General features: G+C 35.6%; 1 protein-coding gene across 1 annotated transcript; it reads left to right on the forward strand.

Annotated features, from left to right (window-relative positions):
* Nucleotides 1–1,000: 1,000 nt before the first annotated feature.
* Nucleotides 1,001–21,396, forward strand: LOC128985406 (lipase 1-like). The gene is made up of 9 exons (XM_054404867.1): nt 1,001–1,113; nt 4,252–4,376; nt 4,693–4,870; nt 5,910–6,027; nt 10,561–10,813; nt 11,375–11,503; nt 11,948–12,035; nt 20,198–20,349; nt 21,192–21,396. Exons 2-9 carry the CDS (start codon nt 4,254–4,256, stop codon nt 21,357–21,359), a joined length of 1,209 nt encoding a protein of 402 aa, XP_054260842.1. The 5' UTR covers nt 1,001–1,113; nt 4,252–4,253; the 3' UTR covers nt 21,360–21,396.
* Nucleotides 21,397–26,724: the final 5,328 nt, after the last annotated feature.

Consider the following 26,724-nt stretch of genomic DNA (forward strand, 5'->3'; position numbering starts at 1 on the left):
CTTTGAGGGGAAGTTTTCTTACCACTTTTTTACTTAAATGATCATAGACATAAAGAATTATTAAATATAGACTGTCAGCTGTGCTGCGATTACCATTGTTTCTGGCGCACACCGCTGGGAGCGCCATGCAGGTATGGCGTTGGCACTACGTAACTGCACGGTGTTCCCAGCGGTGTGCGCCAGAACCTATGGTAACCGCCAGAACCTATGGTAACCGCAGCACTGCTGACAGTCTATATTTAATTCTTTTTGTCTATGGTATGATTGAGGTGTTGGCAAACCTCAGCTGTTTTAAAAGGTATGAGCAAGTGAGGGTAGATTTCTTCCCCTAAAACTGCCTAAATTTTGTGAACAGAGTATGAGCTTTCACAGTTTTTGTTTCTGGGTACACTTGACAGCAAGTTAAAGAAACTGCCGCTTTATCAGTTAAACGTTCATGGGTTACCGAAGTAATAAGTGAAAAGTATAAAACACTTCCCTATGCATTTAATCATTGAACATACAGTCATTGTCAGCTTTTCTAGTATTCTATAAAAATAATAATCCATCACGTACAAGTTATTTTGTGTCGCTTAGTAAACATTGATTTCTCTTTGGCTTTGTTTAATTATTGGTAAATATTTCTCCAAAAAAATCTGTAAAACTACACTAGAGGAACACTTCTCATTTAATAACTTGCCTGTTTGATCTGTTTTACTATGAATTTTTACCAAACGTTTAGTCCCTCCCTTTCTGAAACTATTGTGTACCCAAGTTTTAGATCATTTTGAACTGATGAAAGTAAAATGAATGAGCATGAATTTATTTAATAAATAATCAAATCGTTTGGTTGCAAACATAATACTGGTAAAGTTTACATCAAGATTTTTAATGACAGAAGAATATCACTGTTGATTAAAAGTTATCAATTAAAATAGTGATTTTCCTTATAAATACAATACATACAGTGTTTGAATAGTAGTTATCTCCATGCACATCCTCTGAGTTACAACTGAGGTCGCATAATTATTTGGTATCACAGGATGAGATCGGTGACACTAGATGTGATATGTGATATTGTGGACAAACCATTAGTTACCTTGGCACACTGATGAGCTACACCCAACACTCCAGGTAACTTGTCGCCAGATCTGAGCTTTCATATTAAGTATAAATATTTGATAGCTGTTGTCAAAAAAACTTTAACTATCTTCAGGAAAATGGGTATACATTTTAATAGCTATCTTCAGGTAATTGGTTATTGGTTTATATCTTTAGGAAAACAGGTATCCTAAATATGTTTGATAGCTATCTTCAGGAAAACGGTTAGGTATACATTTTTGATTGCTATCTTTAGGCAAACAGGTATTAAATTTTGATAGCTATCCTCAGGTTCTAAGTTCTGGTTGACATTTATTTCTATATAGTTTTTCCTATTGATATTGTTATTTATCAACAACTAGTTTGTTGTACTAGAGAACCCGTGCGGCTCAATGAGCCGCATAGTATGAAACATAATCCCGAGGAAAATGTTATGCTTAAATTCGAGTAATTCTAGTTACATCTTAGAGTTGTTTAAACACTTGTTAGAAACTTTATTTTAAATGTCTGTATTTACGTCGTCAAGGTTCAACTACATTTGGATAGCAATTTTCATTTTCTCTTTTAGAACAGCGTATATATTTGCCTCTCCTGAATCATTAAAATAAACTTGACTGTAACAACTCGATCGTTGAATACATAAACACTAATTCCTTCACTTATGTTTGGTCTTATATTGTCACTAAAACTTTTAATATTAAATGAGTTTTTGAAACTTCTTATTTTTGACTTGAAATGTCTGGATTGTGTTGGCGAACTCAGTCAAAAAACTTTGTATAAGTTTGACCGAGGAACTGGCAACATAACCTAGAAGTAAACAATCGTTTGCGTTTTTTCTCAATTGAAGTAGAGCGAGTAATACAAAAGTTTACAATAAAAACATAAGGTCCGCCAAGATTTGGTATAATCTTACTACTTAAAATTTTCATAGTCAGCATTAATATATAGTTTGTACTAAATGTTTTGAAATATCTCGATCTGTCAGTGTCAGAAGTAAACATTTCTTGTATGCATTCATTAGACCTGACATTAGCCAAGTATACTTTACCACAGTGACAACACTATGTGCTTAATATATTTTTTTCACTTCCAAAGTAAGTTGCATAGCAGAACTGGCAAATATTATTCATCTCACCTAGTGAATGTGTATCTGGATGGGTATCTGTTAGACCAGACCTCTCTTTTTCTACTCTCCTCATACGCATAAGATATCTTATTATTAATAATTGTCTCCTCCCGTTTTCAATATTTCTTCTTTGAACTTGAGGCATTTTCCGTTTTTCCAACAAAACTGATTAACTGTTTAACTTGGTCTTAACCTACTGTATTACAAACATTAATATTTACTCTCAAAAAGCTAATGAGTTTCTTTTTATAAACAGATGTTTTTGGTTTTTAAATTTCTCCTATGTATTTCTTATGGGGAAAACCCGACCTTTAAAAGAGGGTCTCACGCCCTTCAGAGTATTAATTTTAAAACTCTAAAACCTTATTGCAAAATTACATATTGAGACGAATCTTTTGAGGCCTTAAACGTTGAAATTGGTCCACAAATAAGGGAGGAGTTGCGTTAACAAAAAACGGCTTCACGTATTATATATATAGAATATTATATATATACAGGGTGTCCCGGAACTCTCTACCAATATTTTTGGGCATTGCTCCTGGGTAAGAAACATACCTAAATATCATATTTAAATTTTCCGGAAGTCCTTAGTTACTCACACAGCCGCCATTTTGTTTTTTTCAGTTATTAATTTTTTTCTAAAGAATGGTTAAACATACGAAATGGAAACTTTGCACAAACATTAATGACAACTAGACAAAGCTACAAAAAAATTATGACGATTTTTCAAATTCATAAAACAAAATGGCGGCCATTTAAAATTTTGTTTCTTAATTAACTCAAAAACCGTTGATTTTATAAAAATTTTAAATGGCCACCATTTTGTTTTGTGAATTTGAAAAATCGTCATAATTTTTTTGGAGCTTTGTTTAGTTGTCATAAATGTTTGTGCAAAGTTTCCATTTCGTATGTTTAACCATTCTTTAGAAAAAAATTAATAACTGAAAAAAACAAAATGGCGGCTGTGTGAGTAACTAAGGACTTCCGGACAATTTAAATATGATATTTAGGTATGTTTCTTACCCAGGAGCAATGCCCTAAAATATTGGTAGAGAGTTCCGGGACACCCTTTATATAGATAGATAGATATGAAACAGACAATTATTACTTTTACCTTAGACAAAAGAATTAAATATAGACCAACAGCAGGGCTGCGGTTAGCATATATTCTGGTGTTCATTGCTAGGAGTACCGTGTAGTTTTGGCACACACTGCTGCAGCGTTGCCATGACAAGTTGGTAGTTGGAGCCAGGGCTGCCAGGGTTGGAGAATTCTCCGGAATCCGAGAAGTAGGAGTTTGTTCCATTATTTTTCCGTGTTTTTAAAATTTCCAAAAAATGGGATTTTTCCCATTTTTATTACGGGATATCAGAATGTTTTTGCCGTTAATATTACGGGATCACAGAATTTTGCACTTTACCTATATAAAAATTTGGTTCTGATACGTTGGTAGCATTTTTTTTTGCAAGGCTGGTAGTGCTGCTGGTAGCAGACAGTGAGTCGACAACGGTCAGAGTATCGACGAACGCTGAGCACGCTCTAGCGGCACATCAGGGAACCTTCCTTTTTTTCGTCCACATAGCACCCGTGCCTGGATCGTTTACAGCAAAGCAAGGAGTGAGCCGGTACAGTACAAAGGTGAACTGTACTGATAAAATGTTATCGGCAGTGACCAGGATCCGAACCCACGACACTACTGCCTTGGGCCCGAAGTCCGCGACGCTACCAACTGAGCCACCGACTCACTTTGACAGTCTATATTTATTCTATTTGTCTATGCTTTTACTAATAATGAAAAAAAGAAGATTGAGTTGCCAGTAAAATTGTAACTCACCAAGTGGTATAATATATCAATCTTCAGAATCATTAGTCACATAAACTTTTCAGCTACAAAAAACAACAAAAGCTTGAGGACTTGACACTTACAAATTTGTATAAGTTACCGGTATGTCTGATATTCCTCTCATTTATATAAGCGATATGTATATCCTCTCATTTATATAAGCGATTTGTATAACCATTACTAATACTCACCTCCATTACAGCAATGTCGCTTGCGTACCTTGGCCTAGCATTTCTCCTCTATTTTTCTCATGTTCGAAGTGATGATGACGAGGATGTCAAAGGACCTCTGATGTTCAAGAACCCGGATGGCAGTCTCATGAATACAGTAAGTATAATACCGTTTTAAATCAATATTTGTCATATTGTGTTTTTACATCAGTAAGGGAATGGTCCAAGTTTTGGTTTTTATATAACATTAGATGGCCTGTTGACAGGGCTAATATCTGCATAATTTGAGTGTTAGCTCAATACAAACAGATAAGTGATACACCACTTATATAATATATGGGCCAAGGGCGGCTCTGAAAATTTGGCCTAGGACTGCAAGAAACCTAAAGCACTGACTGTAGTCTCACTGAAGCATGTACTGCTAGACTTCTTTGTGACTGCTCCACCTCATTGCAGTATACTGTGTTGTACAGAAGCAGCAGATAGAGGCTCATAAGTACAAGGGTGAATCACACACAGTGACAACTGATGATGGCTACGTACTGACTCTCTTCAGAGTCACCCCCGCCAAGCAACCTGCCACTGTAGTTCTACTGCAGCATGGTCTATTGGCCTCATCTGATTGTTGGGTGTCTGACAATCGTTCACTTGGTAAGTTGTTATGTTTTGTTGATTTGGACATGGTAGAAACAACTAAACTCTTGTACCCATCAGAAATGATATTGTTGAGAGAAATAGCATTAATTTTCATTACTCCAAATTTTGAATGCAAACATACATCAAGTTACTCACCTTAATTTACATTTCTTTATAAAACAATATGAACAGATAAAACTAGAGGTACAGTAAACAAAACATTATACCGTATCTAAATAAATCACATAGTAAAAGATTTGAAGGTATATGAAAAAGTAAAAAAAAAAAACTGAGAGCATAAGGACAAAAAACTCTTAGGTAAAGTTTAATCCTGTTAAAATGAAATAGTTTAATGTGTAATCTTAGCTAGGTTATATGTATAGGTTGATTTCTAAAATTTTAGATCAGTGTTTTCATAGGCAGGATTATTATTCTGAAAAGATGATTTTTAGGACATGAGCGGGATTAAAACGGGATGCGGGATAAAACAGAATTTTTGACTATGATGTTTTATTTTTTATTTTTTTATACTTAATTTTAGAGAATAACTAATCCCAATTGATAAAATTACTGTAGAAAAATATAATAGCAATTTTTAAACAACTATTAAACACTATAAGTGTAATATAACACTTGAGATTGGACAGAAAAAATCATGCGGGATAAAACGGAATTTTTAATTATTCAAAAGCGGGATTAAACAGGATTTCTCTTCCCAGTGAGCGGGATTATTTTTTTGGTCGTGTGGAATCACTGTTTTATATCCTGAAACTAAAACTTACCAAAAGCTAGGTTAAGGTTAGTATGGTTTTTGAGCCCGTTGTGAGAACTAGCATGACTTTATGGACTTCTATAAACTCTAGATTGAATAAATAGACTTAAACAGTATTTGAATTAGTCATTCATCTAAAAATGTATAGATTAAGTGATCGTTTTATAGCTGGGTACCTAATTAACAGGTAAAACATAATTTATGACTCAGTGTGAGGCAATGTAGCAATACATAGGTCTAAAAGAGTAATGTGAGGCTTTGCTAGCCAACTTGACTGTTTAGCGTTCACGTTGTCGGATGCTGGGTACGACGTGTGGATTAACAACGCCAGAGGAAACTGCTACTCTCGTAACCACACCAAGCTGAACCCAGACAAGGATAAGAGCTTCTGGAACTTCAGGTAACCCATACAACATGCTTTATAGGGTGGAGGGAGCGTGGACATACTATAAGTTTGGATTCCCCTGCCATATCACTTACAAGAAAATAAATTTATAAAAGGTTTGTGAATGTTTTTAATCAGGAGGTGGTGAGGACTACATGCAGTGCAACTACAAATACCAAATCTTATCTTACTAATATTATAAATGTGAAAGTTTGTGTGTTTGTTTGAAGTTCAATCACGCATTAACTACTGGACGGATTGGGCTGAAATTTGGTATGATGATAGCTCACATTCCCGATTAACATATAGGCATATTCTTATCTCAAAAATCCTTTCGGGCTCCACCCCAGTGGCTTTGTAGTTCCCAATGTTAACCTTACGAGTATTCATAGATGAGTGAACGAAGTGAACGAATCTATGTATCGTGTATAGCGGAGTTGGAGAAAAGTTGTCCGCTTGTGTGTGTGTGTGTGTGTGTGTTTGCGTGCGTGTGTTCGCACCAAAAACTCAAGAACCGTCGCACTTATAGCGTTCAAATTTTTCACAAATAATTATGACACCAGTGGGAAGACACCATTAAAATTCTAGACGATTCCGCTCAGTAGTAATTATAAAATACTTAAAAACATTTTTAAATTTGTCCCATAAGAATAACATTAGGAGCTACCTTCTTCTTCTTTTTATTTGTTTACGTTTTGCGACCAACAATTTTGTTGTCTACTTAAGACAGAGAGAACGACTTTTACTCTAAGCTCTTTCATTCATGGAGTAAACAGTTTGGCGTCTATGAATATATATCATTATAATTTCACAGCTTTCAGAATAATGGTGTTTAGGCTAATTAAATTTCGCAACTTTCAGATTAATAAATTGAACTTAAAAATATAAGTCGGCAGTTATATACCGTTTATGTTCAGTATTAAAATTCACCTTTAAATTAAAAATAATAATATGTATGTATTTAGAACAAAGCAGCTTTTTACATTATTCAATTTAATGTTGGCATTGAATATTAAATATTCAAAGATGTTGGTATATTTTTATACTAAAATGCTATGCAAAGGGGGGGGGGGAAACAGGTCCACGACGTAGAGAGTGGTAAAGGGAGCGGAAAGGTGAGCAATGAAAAGAAAGGAGTACGGAAACCCTTTATGACTGTTAAATTAATGTATCTGTAATACTTAAATGCTATGGAAATATAAGGAAACAGGTCGACGATGTAGGAAGTAGCAGTGGGGAGTAGGATGTAGTTGTGGGGAGCCTTTGTGACAGTTAGAATAATGTATCTGCAATTCTAAAATGCTATGGGAAGGGAGGGAAACAGGTCCACGATGTAGGAAGCGGTAAAGGAAGTAGTCAATGCGAGCAGTCCGGAGTGTGGGAAGCCTTTGTGACAATTAGAATAATGTATCTGCGATTCTAAAAATGCTATGGGAAGGGAGGGAAACAGGTCCACGAAACGTAGGAAGTGGTGAAGGAAGTAGTCAAGGCGAGCAGTCCGGAGTGTAGAAACCCTTTGTGAAAGTTAAATTAATCTATTTGAAATTCTAAAATGCCATAGGAAGGGAGGGAAACATGTCCACGACGTAGGAAGTGGTGAAGGAAGTAGTCAAGGTGAACAGTGCAGAGTGTGGGAACTCATTGTGACAGTTAGATTAATTTATCTGCAATAATAAAAGTGCTATTGGAAGGGAGGGAAACAGGTCCACGACACGTAGGAAGTGGTGAAGGAAGTAGTCAAGGCGAGAAGTCCGGAGTGTAGAAACCCTTTCTGGCAGTTAGATTAATGTACCTGCAATACTAAAATGCTATAGGAAGGGAGGAAAACAGGTGCACGACATAGGAAGTGGTAATGGAAGTAGTCGAGGCGAGCATTCTGGAGTGTAGAAACCCTTTGTGACAGTTAGATTAATGTAACTGTAATACTAAAATGTTATAGGAAGGAAGGGAAACAGGTACACATTGTCTGGTCCAATATTGTTTAGGTTGAATTGTATTAATCAATGTTTAATAGTAAATTGTTTTCAAAAGTACATTTTTAGTATTTTGTAATGGAAGTAGTCGAGGCGAGCATTCTGGAGTTTAGAAACCCTTTGTGACAGTTAGATTAATGTAACTGCAATTCTAAAATGCTATGGGAAGGGAGGGAAACAGGTCCACGACGTAGGAAGCAGTGAAGGATGTAGTCAAGGCGAGCAGTCCGGAGTGTGGGAACCCTTTGTGAAAGTGAAATTAATCTATTTGAAATTCTAAAATGCTATAGGAAGGGAGGGAAACAGGTCCACGACGTAGGAAGTGGTGAAGGGAGTAGTCAAGGCGAGGAGTCCGGAGTGTGGGAACCCTTTGTGACAGTTGGATTAATGTATCTGCAATAATAAAATGCTATGAGAAGAGAGGGAAACAGGTCCACGAAGTAGGAAGTGGTGAAGGAGGTAGTCAAGGTAAACAGTCCAGAGTGTGGGAACTCATTGTGACAGTTAGATTAATGTATCTGCGATAATAAAATGCTATGAGAAGAGAGGGAATCAGGTCCACGACATAGGAAGTGGTGAAGGAGGTAGTCAAGGTAAACAGTCCAGAGTGTGGGAACTCATTGTGACAGTTAGATTAATGTATCTGCGATAATAAAATGCTATGAGAAGAGAGGGAATCAGGTCCACGACGTAGGAAGTGGTGAAGGAAGAAGTCGAGGCGAGCATTCCGGAGTGTAGAACTCCTTTGTGATAATTAGAATAATGTACAGTATCTGCAATTCTAAAAATGCTATGGGAAGGGAGGGAAACAGGTCCACGACGTAGGAAGTGGTGAAGGGAGTAGTCAAGGCGAGGAGTCGGGAGTGTGGGAACCCTTTGTGACAGTTAGATTAATGTATCTGCAATAATAAAATGCTGTGAGAAGAGAGGGAAACAGGTCCACGACGTAGGAAGTGAAGAAGGAGGTAGTCAAGGTAAACAGTCCAGAGTGTGGGAACTCATTGTGACAGTTAGATTAATGTATCTGCGATAATAAAATGCTATGAGAAGAGAGGGAATCAGGTCCACGACGTAGGAAGTGGTGAAGGAAGTAGTCAAGGCTAGCAGTCCGGAGTGTGGGAACCCTTTGTGGCAGTTAGATTAATGTACCTGCAATACTAAAATGCTATGGGAAGGGAGGGAAACATCTCCACGACGTAGGAAGTGATAAAGGAAGTAGTCAAGGTGAAAAGTGCGTAGTGTGGGAACCATTTGGTGACGGTTAGATTTATGTATCTGCAATGAAGCAGTTGCAATACTTAAATGCTATGGAAAGGGTGGGAAACAGGTCCATGACGTAGTAAGTGGTGAAGGAAGTAGTCAAGGCGAGCAGTGCGGAGTGTGGGAACCGTTGGTGGCAGTTAGATAAATGCATCTGCAATACCAAAAGGCTATGGGAAGGGAGGAAAACAGGTCCACGTCGTAGGAAGTGGGGAAGGATTTGGTAAATGCGAGAAGTTCTGAGTGTGGGAACAGTTTGTGGTAGTTAGATTAATGTACATTCAATACTAAAATGCTGGGGGAAGGGAGGGAAACAGGTCCACAACGTAGGTAGTGGCGATGGAAGTGGTAAATTCAAGCAGTGCGGAATGTGGGAACCGTTTATGGCATTTAGATTCATTAGTTAGATGAACATTTATTGGATTTTTAATAATTTTTAGATGATATAATAGCGCTATCGTTGTCATAAATCATCATTGTAAGCAATACGATATTTTTTTGGAGATTCCTTACACTGTGCTATGGCAATTTATTTAAGTTAGATTAGTTCAGTTTGGCTTAGTTTTGTTTATGATAGGCCTTATAACAAATATGGAAATAGGCTTCATTTAATCAAAAGACGTTTTGTACAGGAACGATGGATTTACCTCCTATCGATAACTGTTGGAAATCCATTACGTATATTACCAATGACTTTTGGTTAATTAATGGACGAGAAGCTAGGATTGTTGTTGACTGAGATTTGGTTGATTTGCCCATACAAATAACATTATTGTGTTCACCAGTGACACCGGCAAGTAGGCTAGGTGTGGGTGGACTCTTTCATTATTGCGCTCATGTTCACTCATCCCGTTACGCGCAGAATAAGCGTACTACTAGTATTTAAAGGGAATTAAAGAATTTAGTCAGCTGGTTCAACTAAAAAAGTTTGTTCTATTATATGCAAAAGCATAAACAAGTTATAAGATTTACCAACAGGGTGCAGCACTTTTTTTGGCATTTATGAAAACAGCTAATTTGGACTCAGTTATGTTTATGTTTTTAATTTCATGAATAATTTGTGATGTTTTGCGAATTTTAATAATTTATTTTCCTATATTGTTTAGGTGAAATGATACAACTATATGGCTATTGTAGATGTGTAATACTATAGTATACTGTACCGTAAAAAGAAGCAAATTTTATCAAACTGTGTCCTCCACCATAGCAAATGCTAAGCTTGAGTATAACTGCAATAAGCATTCATACTTATGCCAACTCCGTACGAAGAACGGGTACTCTGCTAGTAAATTAATAATTAATAATTAATTGACAGCTGGCATGAAATGGGGACAAAAGATGTACCTGCAGTGATTGACTACATCCTCAAGACCACAGGCCAGAGCAAGCTACATCTGATAGGTCATTCGATGGGAACTACCATGAGCTTTGTAATGACCTCTCTCAAGCCAGAATACAACAACAAACTGATGTCACTGCAGGCTCTCTCACCAGCTGTGTTCCTCAGCAAAGTGACGGAGATGATCGGTCCCGATGGCATGGTGGAGGCAATGGCTGTTCAGTACATGGTGAGTACCTCTGTTGACTTGTCTTGATAGCGATTAAATATTTCTTTTGATTTGTTTTAGTACTATTTTAAAGTTTTTGAAAAGCTAATGGTCCAAATCCTGGTTTTATTCCTATCTATCATTAACATTTTGTTGGATAGCATCATAGATTTTTAGCCCAATGACAAATGGTACTGGGTTAACTTATGTCAATTTTGTATAAAACCCTAGTTTGCAATCTGTACAGTATTTATATAATAACAAACATACGAAGGCTATTTAGAAAGAAAGGAACGTTTCTTTTTGATGTCCATAGGTGCACATTGATTGACTTTCTAGTACACATGTGTTCACCTCCTCAATGACTGTTCAGTTGTAGTTATCACAACAAAAGTGTCAATAATCTTTTAAAAAGTGCTAATGTATGTGACTTTGTCATGTACTCGGGGTGTCAAGCAGTTTACTATTTTATTTCTGTGGCCCTGATAAAAATATGTTCACAAAGTGTCAGTCTGGTGTCCAAAATACCACACTTAGGTTCTCAAAGGGGAAAACTGTTGAACTGTTGAAAACTGTTATCAGGACCAGATCAAGGCAGCAGATAAGTGGGAGATGTTTCCTCGTAAGGACTTTGCCACCAACAACAAAACACAAGTCACCTGCGATGACATAGAAGAGAACATGGTAGACATGTGCAAGGACAAGATGGAGGTAAGTGTGCTTCGTTGTTCAAATCTCCGTAAGAAACCTTTTCTCTCTTTTTCTTTCATTAGCTTTTTAGATATAAGGATGAATGTTGAATGTTCTAACTTGTACAGTTGGATTAATTACCATCTTAAATCATAGTAGTTTTTCTTTGTAAAAGTAAAGTGATGTTTCTAATGATTACCTTAAGATGGATCAACCACGGTTATATGGTAAAAAAATCATGAAAATGGTATTTTAAAAGGCTACCTTTAATGAAAATTGTAACCTGATGGAGGTTAATAGTATTACTTTTTTATGGTATATATCTGCAATTGACATATTTTAAACGTTGTAATAGGTGTAATTAAGTTTGTCTGCTATAAGTGAACAGTAATATTTAATGTCTTGTTTATACTGTGGGTTATATGGTGTAAGATTGCTTTAATAATGTCTTTAATTATTTGACAGATGGCTCATGAGATTTTGGGCGGTGCCTATTTTCCAGCTGGTCAGTCTGTAAAGACAGTCATTCACTTCCAACAGATGGGTGTGTTAGGTAAGATTTTTACAAATTTCAGTCTAAAATATCAATTGATTTTCTCTTCTTTACATTCTGTAGAGACCATAAAGGATAATGTTGTGTTCGTGGGTTGAAATGGACTTAGGAAGTGGACTGATAAATAAATACGATAGTTTACATGTTTAAAACACGGCTACAAACGGGTGGTTAAGGTTTGAGTTTTGGAGGTAGACTGGCTGTTGTAGGGACGGACGGACATGGACGGTGGTGTGATGTAGGTGGAGAGCGGATCAGGTGATGTTTGTAGCCAATGAGATTTATTGAAAATCATACGATTCACAGTGGCGTGATGTATAAGGAAATCATAGCTACAACGGATATTAATATTCTTAAGATATATTACAATTTCCTCCCTTTTAAATTTGAACAAAACACTGCAAAAAAATGTGAACTTTGAATATATAGTCCATTGGTGGTAGAGTGATATTTCTTGACGCTTAACCTAATCAACAATCAGAAAATGTATGATAATCATTGGGTATAACATAGTATTTAACATCAAGAATCATGGTAAACAGCAAACACACACACAAATACAAATTGGTAAAATATTCATAAGTCTAATCTATTTACAGGTTTCCTAACGCGTTCAGGATTGCGTCGTGGTTGACTTTGACAGGTGTTATTACTATTACTACTATCACTACTACGCACAGCTGATTTTACGCACGCGGATACAGGCATAGTACTATGTGCGGGGGAAGGGGGGAGTGACATCCTGGCTGGTGGTGTAGATCGCCACGCTGGAGAAGCGGGGAGTGACCTCCAACCATTTGCTGGGGTGGTTGCCATGCCAACCGGCTTGCTGACTACGTCCTTGGTGGGGGAAGAAGTACAATGCCTCTGGTATTGCGGCGTTGCCAACTCTGGGTCTGAGCTAGCGGATGTAGGGGTTGCCACGTTTCTATGTACAATATTTTCAGCAAAACCCGTATCTCTGTGCAGCGGACTGTTATTTAAACCGATCAGCTGATCTATGTGATGCTTAGTAACAATGCCTGAACTTAACTCTATTTCATACATAACAGGACTGATTTGCTTGTTTACAGTACCCTGTAACCATTTGTTGTTTGACCTGTAATCTCTCATCAAAACAGTTTGACCTGGATAAACTATCCTAGTGCTCTTTGACTTAAAACTATTTTTACATTCTTCTTGTTTCTTATTTACAAAAAGTGTTATGTTTGGTCTCAATAGATCAAAACGAGTGCGCAGTTTCCTACCAAACATCAGTTTACTGGGTGTTTCATTGGTAGTTGAGTGAACAGAGTTTCGATAATCAAATAATATTCTACTCAAGGCTACGTCAACATTTACATTGACATGAAAAGCGCGCTTTATTTTGTCTTTAGCAAGCTTAACGCTGTTTTCAGCTTGCCCATTACTTTGAGGATGGTAAACAGGACTGAATGTATGTCTGATACCGTTCATTTCCATGAAATGTTTGAATTCAGCTGACGTAAATGGTGGTCCATTGTCAGAGTGTAGATTAACAGGTAATCCAAACCTACTGAATAATTCTCTTAAAAACTGTATAGCTAGTTTTGCGGGAGTTGAACTAACTTCACCTACTTCTAACCATTTTGAGTGAGCATCAATAACGATCAAATACATTTTATTTTTTAAAGGCCCTAGGTAGTCAACATGAATGCGTTCCCAAGGAGCGTATGGGTAGTGCCAAACGTGTAATTGGCTTTTGGACGGATTGTTCCGTTCCCGAAGACAGGAAGAACAGCTGTTAGCTATGTTGGTGATATGTTCATCAATACGCGGCCACCAGACATAGGATCGAGCAACTGACTTCATTTTCACGATGCCTAAATGGCTAGAGTAAAGCTCTTTAAGTACATAGTCCCTTAAAGTTACTGGTACGACTACTTTATAACCCCAAAAAATAATCCCAAATTCAACTGTCAGTTCGGTCTGTCTTTGGAAATACGGAGCAAGTTCTTCGTTTCCCTCTGGAATGACATTAGGCCATCCATTTACAATATAACCAAATATTTTACTTAAAACTGGGTCTTTCTGTGTTTCTGACTTTACATGTTTAAATGTCAAAGGTAGTGAACTCTCCTGTAAACAATGTAAATAAGTACCTTGCCACGCAAACTCATCAGTAGCATTGTTGTGATTAACACTCAACGGCAATCTAGATAACATATCTGCGTTGTTTTGATCCGATTTAACATATTGAATGTCAAATTCTTAACCGGACAAGAACATTAAAGCATATCTTTGCATGCAACCAGCAGCAAAAATAGGCAATCCCTTTTTTGAGTCAAAAATACTTAGAAGCGGTTTGTGATCAGTATTCAAAACGAACTTTCTCCCATACAAATATTGATTGAATTTTTTGACTGCAAAAACAATAGCAAGAGCCTCTTTTTCAATTTGTGAATAGTTTCGCTCAGCTGTTGAGAGTGTGCGTGACTGATACGCTATCGGTTTCTCTACGCCATCTGGTGAGACAATACTTAACATGGCGCCTAGGCCTACTGAGCTAGCGTCTACGGCTAATTTTAAAGGTAAATTGGTGTCATAGTGAGCCAAAATAGGGGCATTAGAGAGTAGCTCTTTTACCTTGTCAAAAGCTGCAATACAATTCTTATCAAAATTGAAGGGTGTGTCCTTTTTGAGCAGGTTGTACATAGGACTTAATATAGTGGAACAATTAGGAATGAACTTCGAATAGTAGTTAATTAGACCTACCAAAGCTTTGACTTCTGTCACTGTTTTAGGAACTGGAGCGTTTTTTATAGCTTCTACCTTAGATTCGGAAGTGTGTAGACCTTGTTTGTCAATACAGAAACCTAAATACTCTACTTTAGGTGCAAAAAATGTACATTTACTCTTCTTAACGGTAAGACCATTTTCTTTAAGACGTCTGCAAACTTCCCTAAGCTTTTGATAATGTAATTCATCATTTACATCTGTAATCAAAATGTCATCTAGAAAGCAAACTACATTAGGTAAATCTTGTAAACATTGTTCAATTCTGTACTGAAATATGCTAGTTGCGGATGAGATTCCGAACGGCATTCTTTGATAACTAAACAACCCTTTATGCATACTTATGGTACATAGTTTTTTAGACTCTTCATCTAATTCTAGTTGCATATATGCTTGGCACAGATCTATCTTACTAAATTTTTCACCTTTCTGTAAACTAGTAAACAAATCATCTATTCTGGGGATAGGATACTTTTCTACCTCTAGACTTGGGTTTAACTTAACCTTAAAATCTCCGCAAATACGGATTCCACCGTCTGGTTTAAAAACTGGAACTATGGGAGTGCCCCAATCAGAACTTTTGACTGGGAGAAGTACACCTTCTTCTGTTAACTTCTCAGGCTGTTTTTCTACTTTAGCTTTAAGTGAAAAAGGTATAGACCGTGGCTTAAAGTACCGAGGTGTGGCGTTAGCTTTCAATTTTAATTGAACTGGTTTACCTTTGTATTGACCTAATTTATCAGTGAAAACCTCGGGAAATTCTTTAAACAATTCTTTGGTTAGTTCAGTGCAATGTTTACTATGTACAGTTTGATCAATACTAGCGTTATTATCAATGCCAAAAATTTTATCTTTGAAAGATATTTCCACACCAAGGCTCTGAAGCCAATTACGTCCTATCAGAGGATGAGCTCCCTTCTTAATTACATACAACTCTAGACATTTGCTTACTCCTTGATACTGCACATCAACTTCAATTTTCCCTAACGGAACGATTGGTTCATTTGCGTACGAACTCAGAGATAAGTCAGTGGATAACAATTTACAATTGTTGAGATTTTCATTGTAAAAGTTTTCACTACATACACTTACGCTTGCGCCTGTGTCAACTTCAAAATGAATTGGTTTTCCCTGAACTGTTAATTCTAATTTAATAGGGCTTACTTTAGCATTTTCTACTGTACTTTCATTCATTTTGAATAAATTTGGAATATCTTCCTCATAGCTTTCAGCTTTAGGGTTATCATCGCTTGCACTTGTTACTGCTTCTACATAATTATGCCTACTGTTATATCTATTACTAAAATGATGAGAAGGTTGTTTTTGTGACTTACTCTTAGATCGGCAAACCTTAGCAATGTGATTCTTCTTTCCACACGCGTTACACGTTACACCTAACAATCGACACTGATTACGTAAATGAAATGCACTTCCACAACACGAACACTGCACTTTGTTGTCGTGCGAAGAGCTGCTTTTGGGGTGATTGCGGTGACTTGTAGGTGCGGTGACGGTGACACTTGATGGTGCGCTGCTTCTGCCTGGTACTCTGCGATGGTGTGACGTCATCTTTTGTAGTCGCTCGACGTTGCGGCTCCCGTTGATCGACAAGGCTGCGGCATTTTTCTCAGCGGCTTCTGCTGACGAGATGATTTTGACGGCTTGGTCCAAAATTAGGCTGGTTTCTGCTAACAATTTTTATTTAGTCGATTCGTTCCTGATTCCGGAGACTAGACGATCCCTCAGGTAGTTGTTTAAAGATGCGCCGAAATCGCAATGTGTAGACATCTTCCTTAACTGCGCGATGTATTCCGCAGCTGATTCTCCCTCGTGCCGAATTCTTTTGCTGAACTTGTATCTCTCAGCGATGAACGATGGTTTCGGGTAGAGATGATCCTTAATGATAGTCACTATTTCCTTGAAACTCTTCTTCGATGGTACGTCGGGCGTGCACAGATCCCGTAGTAAACTATACGTTTTAACACCAGCAACAGTCAATAAAGTGCTAACCTTCTTCTCTTCCTTAATATTGTTACATTCGACGAACAGTTCAAATCTTTCTATGTATGAAGACCACGTTTCGGAGTTCTGGTCGTACTCGCCGATGCTGCCAATTATCCCGGCCATGCTGGAGTAACCCGACACTTCACTGTCTTCAAACAACGGTAGTAAGTCTAAGTACACTTCGTCGTCCAACATTCACAAACGCGTTCAAAATTTACATTACGCGGCACAATCGAACAGTTGCATTGCGCGGTATGTAAATTTGACCGACCTCGTCGCCATTTGTTGTGTTCGTGGGTTGAAATGGACTTAGGAAGTGGACTGATAAATAAATACGATAGTTTACATGTTTAAAACACGGCTACAAACGGGTGGTTAAGGTTTGAGTTTTGGAGGTAGACTGGCTGTTGTAGGGACGGACGGACATGGACGGTGGTGTGATGTAGGTGGAGAGCGGATCAGGTGATGTTGTAGCCAATGAGATTTATTGAAAATCGTACGATTCACAGTGGCGTGATGTATAAGGAAATCATAGCTACAACGGATATTAATATTCTTAAGAAATATTACAGATAATAACATCTTAGAAAATTTAGTCATCTATGTTAATATTGCTATCATTAGCTGGACATCTCATTTTATTAATGACTAGGTGAAACCCGTCGAAATCGACGGTTAAGGCTTACGCTAATTCATCTAACTGCGATAAATTGAGTGAAATTATACATATTTTGAGCATTTAGCATTGTTTAAGGATGAATAACTGTAAAAACAATAATGATATTAATGAATTAATTGCGTTAGTTACCAAATATGGTTGATCATTCGATGAATAAAATATTTCCCATACCGTACGTCATTGAAGATAATATGTTATATGATACTTCTTCCTTTGGAAGAACCTTTAAATAGTATTAAAATCGTATTGGTGGCTCTTTTGAAGTTAAACACTTTTGTGATTTCATCAGTGTAATGCAGATTAATCTATGATTTTATTTGAAAAAAAATATCTGTTTGTTGGGAAGACATTTAATTTCATTCTTCATTTAATCTCATTTCAAGACACGTTCTAACTTCAATGGGATATACGTTACAGTATAAGTTTGTTTGATTTTTCCTTCGTCACGTCGCGTCAGTTCATATCGTACTTATGTGCCAATGAATCCTCTAGCACAGTTTTGAGATATTGGTTGTGGGGTTACTGTTAAAGCTGGAATTCCTTGACATGGGGGATGTCAGTTAGTTGTCCCAGCCTTATCAAGCACATAAAGTTGTCAATATAATCTCTCTAGGGAATGTTAGGTGTAGGGGAATATACTTGAAGTGAAGTTGGCTTTTATTCTTGAACTGTTAGGGGCCTCCTCATTTATATGGTCGTGCGGCTTCATTGGCAACAAATAATGCAAATGACATAGCAATGAGGCATTTCCAAAAAGCAAAAATAATGTAAATTGGCTGTCACGAAAATATTGACGTTTACATGCATTGTTAATCAACGTATCTTATAAAAGGGTGATGTGATCTAGTTTAAAAGGAATATGACCTTTCTGTCTGACAGTAGCTGCTTAAATAGTATTTACTCATTGGGCCATTTTTTTACAGCCAAAATGTTGTGTTATTTTCAATAATGTTACCAACCCAGTGGGCCACGGTCCGTAATATAGGCCACTGCAAATAATTTGTCAAGATAGGTACCATTTTAGGCAAGGTTTTTGTGTTTGGATGTTATTATTAGACACGGTAAGAGCACAATAAAATTATTCTGCAGATGAATTTTCTGTTGGAGAAATATAAACCGAATTATAAATGTCACAATGCGAGTTTGAGCATTTTGTAACTATATGGGTAAGTAAATAGATTTTTTTAGACTGCTGCTCAGTGCACTTTAAGAATATATATTTTAGAGATAAATTAAATGATTTTTGTTGCTGAGTATCGCTAGTAAACATGGACAACCCATTTCGTTAGTCTAATAACATTCAAAGGCTCTCTAAGAGTTCAAGTTCTTATTTGTATACATATCTATATTATGTTTTCACTAAGCTGGATGAATACATCAAAGTAACCTCTCTGAAAAGTGTGCAGTATATTGCAGTATTCCAGCTTAATGACTTTCTAAATCCTACACATATTTCTACGTAAATATTGTAAAATTGTTTATCCAATTGCTGTAAACCACTATTAATTTAACAAAATATGGACACGGCTCAACTGGGCACCGTTCCCTTCTGCACTTGTATTACTTTGTATTGTATTACTCAATCGAAGATTTTTCCATTGATTGAAAACATGTATGACAATAATATGATGATCTGTCAAGAATAATGTGATAAAATGTAGGGAAAGGTGTGAAAAAGGCAGTCACCAACCCGAAAAATATATATAAGATAGTTCAATAAGAAATAATTGTAAGAGTTACTGTGATAAAAGGATTTTCCACTGATTTCGTAATGGAACTTTACATTTCAACACGTGACATGATACAGAAAATCAATTTTAAAATCGAAAATAACATTGCAAATACTAAATTTGGACAATTCAGTAACTCCCAATAAATGTGTGTTGTTTAAAACACAATTTTAAAATTAACAGCTGTTTCATTAAAAAGTATTATCCACATGGCCAAAATGTAAACAAATCTGCAGAGGGATCTTTAAAGGCTTCTGGGGCAGAGCCCTAAGGGAATTTACTTCGTTTTTCTTTTGATAACTCATTTACAGACCAAGACCTTTCTTTGGACACCTCTATCAAGTTTCTACGCCCAGCGGTTCTCTCAAATTAGTGGAGACAAAGTTTCCAATTAAATATTTAGATTCTCCCATGTTAATCTTATGTGAGAAAAACCAACTTTGATGGAAGGTCCTGCCCAAACTAATAAAGATATCAAAAAATGAAAAACACTTTGCAAAACTACAGATCACGGCCATTGTTTTGACATTTTAATCATCAAAATCGGTCCAAAAATGAGGGAGGGGTTCTGTTTACAAAAATCGGCTTAGCGTATTATATATATAGATGTTTGGCAATTAAATTCAACATGAAATACCTGTTGGCACACAAGGTAGCTTAAAAGTATAGCTATTTCAACAACAAAAAATTTCATCTTTTAATTTCCAAGTGGTATATTAATATACCATAGTCAGCCAAGAAGAAGTTAATAGGCTACCATTCATATTTGCAGTGGCAAAGTCATAAATGTTTGAGTCCTGAACATCTCTAATATTATTAATTCGTCACTCTATATTTTATGAAGTCTTTTGTTTTTATCATGCTAAATTTATTGGGAGCATGAATTAAAATGGTTTTCCAACATATTCTTCTACTTATCTGGTTTAACTTTTTTCGTCTTTTTCACTTTTAGCTTCTCTAAAACAACATTGTGTCACTGAATGCTTGTGTCTTAGGTAACATGAACTATTTTAAGTATGACACACCTGAAGAGAATGAGAAGATCTATGGGTCTAAGGAACCTCCATCTTATACCACAAACTTCAAGACTATCAGTGTACCTACAGTGTTATGGTCAAGTGAATTTGACAGCTTGATCATGTATAAGGTAGACCACCTCTCATAATATTTTGATACTGAGATAGTTGTTGACATGATATTAAATAATTCTAAAGCTTAATAAGTCATCCCATCAGTTTGGCTTGGTTAAAAAGTCTGCATTAAAAAATGAGTAATTTACATCACAGCAACCTGTTGATGACATTTAAACTATGTCCTTTTTTATTTAAAAATTGGCGATAACCTTAAATGGGAATGAAATGTCTAGTTATATCAACAGTCAAAGGTACAACAATAAATGTGCTAAAAACAAACAAGTATGACTTTATTGTTATGGATAAACTTAGGCTCCAGTTTAGATTTATTTTTAACTTACTCATAAACTCTGTTCAAAAATAGAATGTTTTTTTTTCAATAAACTATTAAACTGTAATTTTTTGCTCTAATTGAAGACGTATATACTTTGAAATAGTGATTTCAAGTAATATTAAAACATTGGTTACATATAAATTAAAATAAGAAAATTACGACACTCAATGCAGTTTACAAGACTTTTTCCTTTGTGCTTTATTGTTGTTTGAAGTTCATTGTTGACGTAAAAAACTTTGTGTACAATTTCTATCATGATTTAGCAAAAAGGTTTTCTACTATGTTGATTGAGAATAGGAGATCACGTCATTCTGTTTTCAAAATGATTGCCTTAATTAAGGCATTGATTTTACTGATTCAATTCTAATGATAATTTATCTCTTCAGTTCCGTTTGGTTAATGAAGTATTTAAATGTTTAGTCACTCTTTTTATTGGTTAACTGATTATTGTTCAGTTCGGTAAGACTGTTCATGCACAGCTTGTTGTTAATTACAATTTCTTAATAACATTTCCCATTCCAGGATGTAGATGACCTGAAGCCTCTTTTGGGTAATTTAGTCGCTGACAACAGAATCCCGGAGGAGTGTTTTGACCACTTGGCCTTTGCGTTCGCAAGGAAAGTCGCATGTTTGCCCGTCAGGGAAAATCTCTACAAGAACATCCTCGCTTCTCTGAAGAAGTTTGAGTAGAATTTGAAATGGCTTCTCTCTTACAAATATATGTTTTCTGACCTAATATGTTTAAGTATTGTCATAATTTATACAATTCCTTAAACACCAATTTTATGGTTACATTTTGAGAATCAAATCTAATTTACAATCTCAATTACAATACTATTTCCTAAAATGCTGGACATTTATTTTAGAAAGTTATTAAAAAAAAATTTCTTTACTAAGGTTCAGTTAGTTGTTAACAATCAAGTTAAGCACTTATAGTTGTCAAAGATTTATTGGAAAGCAAAATCCTATTTTCTATCCAATAATCAATGTTAAAAAGATTTTGGTTCAGCTTAAAACATGAATTTAGTCATGAAGTGTTACTGTTTATCAGATATCTAACCATTTTAACACTTTTTATCTGCATTACTGAATTCCAGACTTACAATAAGGTTTAGATAGGGTTCGGATGGATAATTTAACCAACAGTTACAATGATGAGGTATTTTGTTTTTTTTTACCTAACCCACCATGTTAAACTTCCCTATCCCAAGCGTGATGTATACAACTTCTTTACTTCACGAGTGATGTAAAGTTGAAAAAAATCACTCGGTGAGGTAAATAAGATTGAGTGCTTAGCTTAATAAAATATACCTCTATGGAGCCAACGACGTTCAACGTTAGAAATCAGCTGTGCGCTTAAATTTTATTGTTATTCAAGAAGAATTTTCCTAACCTAGCTTTTGTTTGTAAATGAACACTGTTAGAAGATGAGTGAAATGGATAATGAAAAATATTGTTCGTAACCTCCTGTATTTTGTTGGTCAGGTAAAATCTTGTACATTACACGTTACGCAAGAGCTTGTTTACATCACTTAGGAGAATTATGCAACTCGCGTGATGTAAAAACGCTCTTACTACACTTGTAATGTAAATAGCTATTAACACTTTGAAATGTACCAAATTATATAAGCAGATGTAGGTATTTTTAGCCAAAGGGATTTAACTTCAAGCCATTTAATAATTAACCAAGTGAGAAATGGTCCTTGAAGAAATGTCATTAAAAGTACTGACCACCATAAAATCTCAACGGTCTATCTTGCCGTTGAGTCACATTATCTGAAAGCACCAATAAGCTGTTAGTGTGTCGTTTACAGCCAATAGCATGGAACGACGCAATACTGATCAAAACTAACAAACACTTTTGATCCAAACAGCAATCAAATTACAAGATATACTCCAGATTTTACCATCACCTTTTATTATTAGAATGTAATGGCTAGTAAATGTAACAAGTAACAAGTGTAAAAAGCTTATGACTTTTCAAAGTACACATCTTAATATGATTTTTCGAAGTGCTACATGCTACTATTCGTACAGTGTGTTTAGTCATTGTTTCAACATAATTTTACAGGTTGTTCATTCTGTTGGTAACTCCTGAAATTAAAACTTCTTCTTTTCTTGTTGTTTAACATTTTTTTATGACAAAATTCTCTTCTTCATAGGAAAGTAAAATTATGACAAAAAGGAGAAGGGTTGCCATCAGTCTCTGCCAGTTGAGAGTGGTCTGGTCAAGAGAGGTTATGATCAAGAGTTGAGACATCTTGAGTCTGAGTGTCTCTTACAGCTGGATACTTGTCTATTCTACATTATAAAATATCTTTACCTACGACCGTTTTTTAAAGTAGCCATTTCAGTCCAGTTCTTAGAATTGAAAAGTTTCACTTTACAGCTGTTTACTTTCATATCCGCATAGTTTCATTTCATATCCGCATAGTTTTCTCATATCCACACAGGTAACGGACCAATGAGGTTCAAGTATTGAGAGAAAAGAATTAAAATTGTAATTCTTTGAACGTCAACTAATCAGCTGATCAGCTGATCAGTTGACCAATTTAATTGTTGTTCCGACTTGTTCATGTTGATACTCGCGTATTCTTAATTAAGTTGGTGGAAGTCCAAAAATAAATGAAATATTTGCCGAATTGTACCTGATACAATATTATTTATGGTAAGAATGCTGCTAGCAATGTAATATTTAACGAAGTTTAACAAACACGTAATTACAGGAAATCAGCTGATTATACAACAAGTCGTTGCATCACTTTCAGTGGCAATGACAATACACGAAAACATAACCTCTCTCAAAAGTTATCAGTAGTTATTGTTAGTAATTGAATCCAGATTGATAGTAATTAAAAAACTGTCGTAGGTAAAGTAGTGTACGCAACTCGCGTTAATAGTCTTTACGCAATCGTTGCGTAAACTACTATTACCTACGACCGTTTTTAAAGTAGCCGTTTCAGTTCAGCTCTTAGAATTGAAAATGTTCACATTTTAATAGCATTGTTTACATTCATAACAGCATAGTTTCACTCATAACAATACGGTAACGGACCAATGAGGTTCAACGATTGAGGGAGAAGAAGTAAAATTGTAATGATTCGAACTTCAATAATCAGCTGTTCAGGCCAATTTAGTCGAGTGGTGCAATTAGTGTTTGGTACAATGTTTCATTGCATCACTGTTGGTGGCAATGGGAGGTTATAAACGAAAACATCACCTCTCTTAGAAGTTATGAGTAGTGTTTTTTTGTATTAAAACACTGTCGTAGGTGAAGTAGTGTACGCAACTCACGTAAATAATGTTAACGGCACTCCTATCTTTACGCAACCATTGTGGAATAGTATATTACGTTACTAGTCCTGAAAATAGCTGTTTACCGGACGAGTATGGACGGTCCCGTGCGATATGAAGTCGAGTAGGCTACGGGATAACCATACAAGTCCGGTAAACACACTTTGGAAGAGAGACGTACGATATTTTATGCCATACTACTCTCACACTCACCTTGGATTTTTATTTGGCTTAAAACACTCTCCTTCATGCGCTGCTGCTGTAAGTAAGTACAGTAGAACCTCTTTAATCCGAACCCCCGTAATCCGAACGTCCACTAATCCGAACCCCTCATTGCTGTACTCTATACACAGTACAGCAGTTCTTTATTGTAGGCCTATACTGTATTTAATGTACATTACTGTTTATTCACCATGTTTACTTCTGTATTGAATAAACCTTGTATTTTAATTTATAAAACATTTTTTTCACTTTTCCCGAAATAATTTAGATCAATTTTAGCCATGTTTTAGCTATTGTTATGTAAAAGCAACAATATGTTCTGTAATCCGAACTATTCACTAGTCAGAACTACCCCTGGTCCCAATTAGTTCGGATTAAAGAGGTTCTACTGTATGATTATAATAGGTTTTTGTTTTTTTTTTTTCTGGAATTGTAGTTGTAATGGAATTGTTTTTCCCATTACTTCAGGCTAGACCTAGGGGTTGCGGCATTATCACTTAGATAAAATCCATTGGTTACTTGGCGGGATTTGAACCCGGGACCTCTGTGACTGAAGTCCCGCGATCTAACCACTACACCAGCTCTCTCCCCTATAGTATAGTATAGAAGATAGAAGTATGAAAACAGATGTCACTTGAACATGGTTAGGTATTTAACTCTAGGGCGAATCTTAAAATAATATCTTTACTTGTATGTATGCACATTACCCAGAGTTTTCACTAATATTAGTACTCTAAAATATAAATAGAATATTCATAATTACTCTTAAAATTACACTTCTAATGATAACTAGGTGAAACCTGTCAAAATCGATGGGAAATACCATACAAAATTGATGAATTCGTTGAATATAATACTTCTGGTTCTTTTATTGGCAACATGTCGCAAACATTTTTCCAAATATATTCAGTTCAAGAAATGAGTACAACAAAAAGAGTTACACGAGTTTAAGTTATTGCCTTAGTTGAGGTAGCTATATTTCATTCACACATTATATGAAGTTTTAATATACTAGGTGAGATATCACTGTCTAACTCCGTAGCAATCAAAAGTGTTATTGAGCACTAAATCTAAGAATCCAGAAGTAAAAGACAAACCGGTGTCAATATAGCTCTGGTTGACAAATAGCTTCATCTCATGGTGGGAAGAGATCGTGCAAATTAAACTCGACTTACACCAGACACTTTTAATAAATTTTTACTTAAATGTCTTTATTTATGTGTTTTGAAATGAGGGCATAGTAGTAGGATTACAATGATGTCAATTCAGCAAAAGTTGTTTGTAGATGTTGTGTAATATGACTACGATCATACTTCATCACGATTAATAAAATGATTTTTAGTTAGTTGTGGTATTTAAAACCTGATTCCATCCTCAGGTAGCCTACCTGTAACATCATAAGATTTTATTCTAAATCCAGCGGTTACTGGGAAAATGAAAATATAATATTATGACATACACCACTAAATCTATCACAAAGTTAAATCAATTGAAAGATATCCTAGATGGTATAAAGATATACTTCTCATGAAAATGTATTTTATTTTATCCTTTTACATTTACATTAAGAATCCGTATATGTATCCGTATATGTGCATTAAAAATCCTTACACCCTAGCATAAGGAGAAAGTTTTATGTTTATAATTTTTTGAAGGAAATATTTAATTTTGTGCTCCCTAATGTGGTGTTTAGTGATATCTTATGTGTTTTTACAAATTTTGGCCAAAGAATAAATTCTGTCATAAAAATTTAACTTGTTTTTAAAAATACACTGAACCAATCTTTTGACTTAAGCCCAAACCAAAATGATTATTCATCTTTATATATGATTGACATAAAAAATATATAATAATAACAAATAAAATAATATATTTCATCACTAGGTCTTATAGTGACTCTTTTTGACCCGAGCTCAAGTTTTACAATCAAGGCAAAGCCAAGGTCAGAAAATAACTGAGGGTTCAAAAGACACTTTTAGCCCTTTTGATCAACTATAGCCTGTTTTTCGTCATATTGCACCATTATTTGAACAAATTATGTTACAAAACCAAAATAGTTTTCATTTCAAGATAACCTCTCAAAACTACTCCTCACTTGTTTTCAATTTAATTTACTAATGGAAACAATTAAGCAGCTTTTTGGTAAGGGATTCAATCAATTCGTCTATTATTATGATTGTGTTAGTGTACAACTGTACATTATAGTATCGATATGTCAAACTATTTACAATAAGGCAATAATAATGATTTTCTAAAAATCGGCTCAAACCGACTTTGATACAAATTTAATATGTTATAGTCCTTTAAATTCTGAACCAAATGGTACAGAACTTATTTCCGTAAAGAGTACGGTTCAAAAGTTATTGTAACTATGTTATTTCCCATAAAATAACAAAATATCGGATTTTAGGAAAAAAGTTGGTTTTGGTTAATAATAATGTGTTATGGTCCTTAGAATTCTAAAAAAAAGTGCAACCCCCCATTGCTGTAACAATTACAGTTCAAAAGTTATTGCAACTTTTGTGATTTCACTATAGGA

The sequence above is a fragment of the Macrosteles quadrilineatus genome, unplaced genomic scaffold, assembly GCF_028750875.1.
Source record: "Macrosteles quadrilineatus isolate MER2022 unplaced genomic scaffold, UCM_ALF_1.0 Scaffold_2__2_contigs__length_208266976, whole genome shotgun sequence".
In the NCBI taxonomy this organism is placed as follows: Eukaryota; Metazoa; Arthropoda; class Insecta; order Hemiptera; family Cicadellidae; genus Macrosteles; species Macrosteles quadrilineatus.

Excerpts from the sequence above, each read along its gene's own strand:
- LOC128985406 (XM_054404867.1), top strand. The coding sequence starts at position 4,254 with ATGTCGCTTGCGTACCTTGGCCTAGCATTTCTCCTCTATTTTTCTCAT. Across the intron at positions 6,028-10,560 it reads AAGAGCTTCTGGAACTTCAG|CTGGCATGAAATGGGGACAA; the intron begins GTAACCCATACA and ends ATTAATTGACAG. Across the intron at positions 12,036-20,197 it reads CCAACAGATGGGTGTGTTAG|GTAACATGAACTATTTTAAG; the intron begins GTAAGATTTTTA and ends CTTGTGTCTTAG.